The 8,399-nt window shown below is 43.2% G+C and overlaps 1 protein-coding gene across 1 annotated transcript in view; it reads left to right on the forward strand.

Moving 5' to 3' along the window:
* The first annotated feature begins 2,896 nt into the window (after window positions 1-2,896).
* LOC119329842 overlaps window positions 2,897-8,399 on the forward strand; it is an 8,023-nt gene continuing 2,520 nt past the window's right edge. The window contains exons 1-12 of the mRNA XM_037602942.1: window positions 2,897-3,218; window positions 3,316-3,392; window positions 3,523-3,603; window positions 4,109-4,237; window positions 4,341-4,427; window positions 4,534-4,587; window positions 5,012-5,102; window positions 5,195-5,265; window positions 5,355-5,424; window positions 5,554-5,606; window positions 5,691-5,784; window positions 6,045-6,142. Of these exons, the coding sequence (XP_037458839.1) occupies window positions 2,897-3,218; window positions 3,316-3,392; window positions 3,523-3,603; window positions 4,109-4,237; window positions 4,341-4,427; window positions 4,534-4,587; window positions 5,012-5,102; window positions 5,195-5,265; window positions 5,355-5,424; window positions 5,554-5,606; window positions 5,691-5,784; window positions 6,045-6,142 (1,227 nt within the window). The remainder of the gene's footprint in view (window positions 3,219-3,315; window positions 3,393-3,522; window positions 3,604-4,108; window positions 4,238-4,340; window positions 4,428-4,533; window positions 4,588-5,011; window positions 5,103-5,194; window positions 5,266-5,354; window positions 5,425-5,553; window positions 5,607-5,690; window positions 5,785-6,044; window positions 6,143-8,399) is intronic.

Below are 8,399 nucleotides of genomic sequence, written 5' to 3' on the forward strand. Positions count from 1 at the left end.
TTGACATTCTCTCTATGCAGTTGAGCCAGAGTTTTCCGCTTGGTCATTCTCACCTCGCCAGAGAAAGACCACCCTAATGTTTGGTGTTGGATGGCTCGGAGTTGGTTTTGGTGTAGCTCCCGATGACGAACCTGTGTTATCCAATATTTGTGGTTTCGGTGTTGCTGTTGTTGGTGTGCTCACTGGGTGACCGGTGAATTTGCCTCCATTTTTTCCTCTGGCGCATTGTCCTGCCTTCTAGTCTCTCTTCTGCTTGTGTTGGCATGTATATGCTCATGACATAACCATGTGTTATGTTGTAACTTTGTACTTGGTTTTACGATCCTAAATATATGTCTCAGGACAATTCTGAATTCACACACCAAGGCGAGTCCGATCTACAGAAATCAGTCACTCAGATCTGGATTACAACTTGGAAAAGAAGTAAAGTAGTTCGCCCTCCTCATGTTCAACTTTTCAAATAATCCATTTGTGATGCCCTCTGCAACCTAGCACCATCATATTTAACAACACATCCAAGCCTCTCACTTACAGGTAGGCCTAACTTTGGAACTTAACCCATTCGGGCCCCGCATGCTTCTTTGATGGTATGAAGGTTCTCTTACAATTTGGATCAGTCTCTTCGCATATGGCCAACTCTGAGCAATATAGTCAGGTGGCGAAATCCACCCCTCCCACAGTTCCTAAAAAAGTCGCTTTCACATGATATGCCTATAAAATTCCTTTTCTAAAATAATGCCCTGGCAAAATACCGCAGAATAGCATATGCCATGGAGTAGTGACGCGAGATTCCATTCAAATTCATGCAGAGTGGGAGTATCCTCCCCCTAGAGATCACGATGGCGGGGGTTCTCTTGTCATTGTCTTTGGTTTTTCACCCAAATATGAAGGAAGTGGAGTTTCATGCATGCTTACCGGATCTTTATATTGCATCAGCCTATCATTTTAGAGACTCTCTTTGTGAAAACTTAATATCTGATGAGGTGCTATGACAGCCTTCGTGGATTTAAAGAGAGGCTTTTAGGGGCAATCGCAAAGTACTCCCTCTGTTTGTATTTACTCCGCGTATTAGCTTTGGTCAAAGTCAAGCTTTATAAAGTTTAACAAAGTTTAGAGACAAAAAATATTAACATATACAATAACAAATTAATACCATTAGATTCATTATTGAATGTACTTTTACATCATATAGATTTGTTATGATAAATATTTATATTTTTTTCTCTAAACTTGATCAAATTTTGCAAAGTTTGTTTTCAGTCAAATCTATATGCAGACTAAATAAAAATAAAGGGAGTAAATCAATTGTTGTGATGTTTATTTTTCTTTACCCTATAACTATTTCTTTTGTTGTATATATATACTCTGAAGATAAATGGATATCCCACAACCAAACTCTGAGACTTGAACGGTATTACCTCCGTCCTGGTTTATTAGTCTCCTATGTGATTTGTGTTAAATTTTAACCAAAGATTTAACTGACAAAATGTTAATGCATGTCAACAAAAATTATATCATTGAATTTGTATTTGAACTAGTTTTTGATGATATAATTTTTTATGACATGCATGAACATTTTGTTAGTTAAATTTATCATCAAAATTAAACACAGATTACAATGAGGACCAATAAACCAGAAATCTCTACTCCTAATGGACGACTTCGTGAATAGTCTGCGCGGTTTTTTTCGCTGTTTTTTTTCGTCATCCTCCCACCTCCGTTTTATTTTCGTCATCCTCCCACCACTTTCGTCTGGGTTTTTTCGTCCCCCTCCCCCACCCCATCGGTTTATTTTTTCACTATTTCCTTCTAAACAAACACTTTCCTACCATACAAAAAGACATAGATCTAACTTTACTAAATTACCCAAATCAAACGATCCATCTCATCAATGCAATTTGCTTTAAGAAACATATAATGAATGTGAAGGAAACAAATAACAGACTACCCAAATCAACCGATCCATCCCATCAATGCAATTTGATTTAGGAAACATATAATAAATTTTAAGGAAACAAATAACAGACTTTAAAGAAAAATCCAATTAACTAATCTCTACTCTTAAAGGCCCCTCGATTGATTTTTGTCCCTCGCTTCCTTTCCCAGCACCGATACAATGGGAAGAATTATAATCCACCTATTTGTTCTCCTATATATCCGTACAGGCAACACAACATAAGCCGTCGCGGAACCCTAGGGCAGGACATGGTCGCGTTGCGGGCAGCGCGAGCGGCCGTGCGTCTCACCCGTCAGGCTGTCCTCGGCAGGAACTCGAGACCTCCTCCTGACAGGGCCAAGGCCCTCCGAGGTCCAAGTCGCTGTGTGGCGTGCACCGTGAGCCCCGCGTGTGTGGCCACTGCATCAGGTAACAACCTCCACAACTCCACAAGCCCCATCGCAAGTTTGTTTTTTCGTCATGTGCTCACGACAGAAAGAATTCTGCTGTATTTAGGGCATGTACGGTTGTGCGTCCCTTGCTCCACGTCCCGGCTTGCACGTCCCCTGCTCCGGACGGACGCACCAAACTCCACAACTTCCCGGCAATCCGACCACGCCCTGCCGGATTGATATGTATGACAATATTAATATTGAACTCTTAAAATTAATGTGGCCCCGTTGCAACGCACGGACATTCTTCTAGTCAACATTAATCTTCCAATCAATCAAAGCAACTTATGAATGTAAGTCGCTTTCACAATTTGTATGCCCGTCTATCTATCCTGGAAACTTTCCGTCCAATAGTGCCCTGGAATCTTCCCACCCGCGGGTTCGACGGCGACGGGGGGAGGGATTCCATTCCGGCGGAGCATCCTCCCCCCACGTCCCACGATGTGTGCCGCGTGCCGGCGAGCGGCCAGCTGGCGAGCCTTATCCGCCGCCTCTGCCTCGCGCGCCGATGCTGAGGCGGGCCATGGCGCTGGCGCTGACCCTCGCCGCGGCTGCCATGTGGGCCCCGCCGCGCACCGGCCACGCGTGCTCCTCCGCCGCCGGCCGCGTGCCGCACGTGACGAGCGCCCACTCGAAGGGACGCCTCGTGGGGGCGGTGGGGCCCGGCTGCCACTCCGCCAGTTCCACTTCCGCTTCCAAGTCCACCACGCGCAGTTCCAGGCGGGACCGCACCGACGCCACCGGAGCCCCAATGGCCGCCGCCGATGCCGCCGGAGACCTCAGGTCGGAGTTCCTCGAGGTGCTGCTCAGCCGCCGTCGCGACCGCCAAGGTCAGCCGGCCCCACCCCCACTCCCTTTCTCTCTCCCGCGCGCCGTGGGTTTGCAGCATATTCATCAATGGCTTTGCTCCGAATCTGCTCGTGGCAGTGCCTATGACCGTGGAGCAAGGGAGCCCGGTGAAGGAGCCGCTGTACCAAGGCAACGGGCCTCTGGGGCTCAGAGAGGTCAGGATCCTCCATCGATAATTTTTTGGTTTTTGCCGGGAGGATCCTCCATCGATCCGAGCAAACACAGTCCGCCTTCCAGATCGCGGCCACCGTGTTGACTCCACAGTGTCTGAATTTTTTTCCCCAGGCCATGGAGTCGTGCCCGAGGAAGGAGGTGGAGGACTTCCAGGAGAAGCTGATTGAAGAAAATTTCTACCTGATGACCGAGGTACTTTTTTGGCCATGTAGTCAGTTATATGATCAACAGATTGATTCGTCGTAGGTGTTAAGTGGATACATTGCACATTGCTTGTTTCTGAATATTACACTGCAGACTGCCTGCCTACATCTTTGCAGTTTAACTTGAGATCAGTGAAAACCAACTATACATTTGATCTGAGCAGCTCAAAAGGTAGTAGAGGAGCAACAGTAGTGTGCATTTTGTCTAGGCGTGTCCGTTGCATCTCAGTGCTCGCCATAGACAGATTGATATTGCATCTCAGTACAGTACATGTGCTTCACTTATTAGCACATTGCTGCCATGTTTCCACCCAGACCCTCTGTCTGAAGCACCCACTTGTGGAGGCCCTGATAGTTGGTGTATTAAATGTGGGTAAATGTGGTTCCGAGATCCAGCTCCAGTTGAGTCTACAGTTAACGCGCACTGGCTTGGCTTTATTGTGCCTCTTGTCCCCTGAACAGCAGAATTTGTTACACCTTTTTTCTCCCAACAGTCAGGTGAACAGGGACGCCTACCTGTGCTTCTACTGAAACTTAATGACACTGCTCCTGAAAGAAAGCCCGTTGTTGTAATACTGCACAGCTCTTACAAATGCAAGGAATGGTTGCGTCCACTGCTTGAGGTAAAATTACCTCTCATTTCAACCATACCAGCATGCCCGTACGAAGTGCGCATCAATGTTTAACGCTGGTTATTGTTCTTAAAACTTGCTTGCACATTTGCAGGCATATGCCTCCAGGGGTTATATTGCTGTCGCCATCGATTCTCGTTATCACGGTGAAAGGGCCAGCAGCAAGACTACTTACATAGAGGTAATCTACTTACTTCCATTTATGTGCCACCGATTTCATGAAACGTTCGACAACTGTAGTATCCACAGTTGGTCTGATCATCCCTACTTTCATGGTTTAAACACAGGCACTGAATTCAGCTTGGAGGAATGGGGACACTATGCCTTTTATTTTTGACACGGTACCAAATGTTATTTCCACCTGTTACAATTGATGTTTTGATTGTTCTAAGTTCTGTCAACAGTGTTCTTCAATTTGCCCACCAAATACATTTTTTTTAATAAATGGATTGGTTCTGTACCAATAAATGTCAAACCGGACATGTATAGCACATGCCTTTAGTTGGGCTGGCCCAGTGCCATGCCTGGTGGCTGGTGGTCTACTCTTTAACTAACCTGATGGGTAAGCCACTGTTGTTGGTGTTAGTCCAGCTGTACTGGTGCCATAACTGCACTATCTGGGTTGGCACTTCAGTTGAATTCTGGATTTATTCTCCTTGTCTGGTTCTGTCCTTATGATTGTCTTCTACTGTATGCCTTGGTATATCATACTTCAAAACATGTTACGACTGTTTTTTTGCGATACTCAGTGAGGAACATGTGCAGGTGTGGGACTTGATAAAGCTTGGAGATTATCTTAGTGCAAGGGAGGATGTCGATCCCTCTAGGATAGGGATTACTGGTGAATCGCTTGGAGGTATTATAGATCATGATTGCATCATGATACTGAATTAATACGTAGACTTCAGTTTTGGAAAATTTATCTTTTTTATTTGGAGCTGAATACAGGAATGCATGCATGGTTTGCTGCCTTTGTGGATACACGGTACAGTGTTGTTGTTCCAATAATTGGTGTTCAGGTACACACAACAGTAATTTGTCGATATGGGTGCACATAGTTTTGTGATTTGTCCCATCTAAGTAAAGCAATGCTCTTTGGTGGCTACAGGGATTTCAATGGGCAATAGATAATGACAAGTGGCAAGCTAGAGTTGATAGCATTAAGCCTTTATTTGAAGGTTAGATACCATGCATCCTCTTTAAGATTGGGCACACACCATTGAAACATATAGATGACAACTGAAATATACTGTATCAGTTCAGAACATTTACATGTAAGTATCTATGCCGTTTTGTCTTTCCTGTAGAAGCAAGAATTGATTCAGGGAAGAGTGAAATAGATGCAGAGGTTGTGAAAAAGGTGACTATCTGATTTAGTTGACATTTATTTCTGATTGTTCCATTAGAAATGTTTCATGATCGTGTATTGACATATTTTTACCAGGTTTGGGACAAGATAGCACCTGGTATGGCTTCACAGTTTGATGCTCCCTACTCAGTTCCTCTGATTGCACCACGCCCGCTCCTCCTCCTAAATGGTAAAACCAAATCATATTTCTTATTCAGTGCTTCTGCTTCGTCCAATAGTTGTTGCATAACCCAACATATTCAAAAGTCTCACTTCTCTTTTATGAGTTCAATGAGCACTTGTCAGGGCTGGGCTTCCAGTCTTCAGTGTATATTTTTGTTTTATTCTTTTATGGTTGAGGCAGAACTGTTGTTAACCCTTCGTTTGAAAATTAATGTTAATTGAGCATGTTTCTTGCTGCTGGAGCTTCATTTACAAATTACCATGCAGGTGCTGACGACCCTCGTTGCCCAGTCCTTGGTCTACAAGAACCTGCCTCCAAAGCTGCTGAGGCTTACGAAAAAGCTGGTTCTGCGGATAAGTTCAAGGTAACATGCAATCTACTATCTTTTCACCGCTCTTTTGAGGCCACACATGAACTCTCACTAGTTAAAACCTATGAAGACGAGATTTTCTTTAAATATTGTAACGAGCTTGGTTTAATACTCCCTCCATCCAGAATTAACTGTCGCTGAAATGAGTGTATCTACACACTGAAACATGTCTAGAACTCTAGATGCACTCATTTAAGCGACAGTTAATTCCGGACGGAAGTTTTACTTCTCAAACTTGTATTCATTTTTGTCAGGCTATATGGCTAAACCTGCTGGAAAAATAATAATTGTTAGTACTAATAATCTTGCATTATACGTACATCAATATGTTTGTAAATTTGTCATTTAAAGGTATTCTCTCCTGGAGGGAGAAAAATCAAGAAGTTCTTCTAATTTAAAGCTATGGATCAATCTGGGCAGTGCTAACTACTAAGATAGCAAACATTTATACAAACCTAGAAAAAGATGAGACTTCAATCCTACAATGTAAAATAATAAGATAAAACATCGGAATTATGCTTTTCAATGGGTTTGGTACAAGTTTAAATACAAACTTTCTCCGGGAAATTTAGATCTGATTTAGGCTTAGAGCTAGCTAACAATGTACTCCCTCCGTCCGGAAATACTTGTCATCAAAATGAACAAAAGGGGATGTATCTAGGCGTATTTTAGTTCGACATACATCCCTTTTTATCCATTTTGATGACAAGTATTTTTGGACGGACGGAGTAATTATCTAACTTGGGCAAAAAAGGGTACGAGATACAGAAATGGGTGCCATCTGGATTTAAAATGCCATTCAAATAAAAGTTGTCTATTTCTTGACATGCAACATGTTTACTTTGCACCATGAGGTGTGGTTCTATGTTTGCCCGGACTTTTTTTGCACGAATCCCAAAGCAATCACAGTGGTTATTCTAAGGGCATATTAGTAATCCTAATTAGATAGGGGCTTCGTAACTCCAAGTGCAAGTGCCTAAAGCAAAGCCCATGCAAGAACGAGTCCACGGTGCCCTCAGCTTCCAATCTGTTCCCCCGTGCGATCTCCTCTTTGAGCGCTGCCGCGCGAGCTCCATGCCCAAGGCCACCACCTGGACTCACTGCAATCCTGCCGCCAGGTCTCCTACCGCATCTCGCCGCGCCTCCAATACTTGGATAAGAAATATGATTAGTTTCTCCTCTGATTGCACCACGTCTGTGCCTTACGCGTCCAACATTGTCACCCATACCCGTGCTGCAACCGGCCGCCTAGTTTCTTCCTGCAACCATCGCCGCCCGGACTCCTTCGACCCGCACGCATCCAGTGCCACAACTGCTGACTCTATCTCTGATCCTCCCTCCCTCCCATTTTCCAATTCTCATTGCAAGCGCCGACCTGTTTCTAAGCCTGGGTGCCCGAACTCCACTGTTCCATGGCCTCAGAAAGGTGTGTTTCACTTGAATCTATATTTGTTTATATATCAGTAGAAGAAAAAGGAAAATGTTAGTGCACTTAAATTGGAAAATTCTTCTTTGTCATCTGAAGGAGGGCATCGTTTAGTGCCAGTTATTGTTGTTTATTTTTTACTATAATGAATAAGCTTAATCAGTGGGTAGTGGTTTAATATTCTTTACTATAGCTCGAAGAAAAGTGAGACCGAGGATACAGTAGATGCCATTGTTGTTTATTTTATAAATATGCTTCCCCAATTTTGAAAGCCAAAATTCGGAAATTGTTGGATGTACAAAGTGATAATATATTTTAAAAAGGAGTTTTATAACTACCAAACGTTCGTATTTTAGCAATAGGCAAGAACGAATCCTTACTTCATTTTAATTATATACATGCATGCATTAAAATGACTAATTTTCCTTTCATGTGCACTCCTACCTCTAATTACATGCATATATGCACTAAAAGACGAAAAGCTGATGTCATGCTAGATTTCCCCCTATTTCAAACTTTAAAATGTTTTGTAGCTCAAACCGTCGCTCCGATTGAAAAACCATTTTCACATAAAAGATTTGTCGCAATGAGACCTTCAAAAGTAGATCCCATGTTGATATGTTCCGACGACTTTTTTTTGGGTCAAAAGTTATCACGCCCATGCTAAATAAGTTACCACGTCTGTGGTATATAAGTTACCATCTTGTTTATATAGAAATTGCCAGGCCATAAAAATGGGGTATATCAGGACCGAGTTATCAGGATCGAGACACATAAGTTATCAGGTCTTCGATGATGAGTTACTAAGTGATTCACACAAAAAAG

This window comes from Triticum dicoccoides, chromosome 7A (assembly GCF_002162155.2).
Source record: "Triticum dicoccoides isolate Atlit2015 ecotype Zavitan chromosome 7A, WEW_v2.0, whole genome shotgun sequence".
Classification (NCBI taxonomy): Eukaryota; Viridiplantae; Streptophyta; class Magnoliopsida; order Poales; family Poaceae; genus Triticum; species Triticum dicoccoides.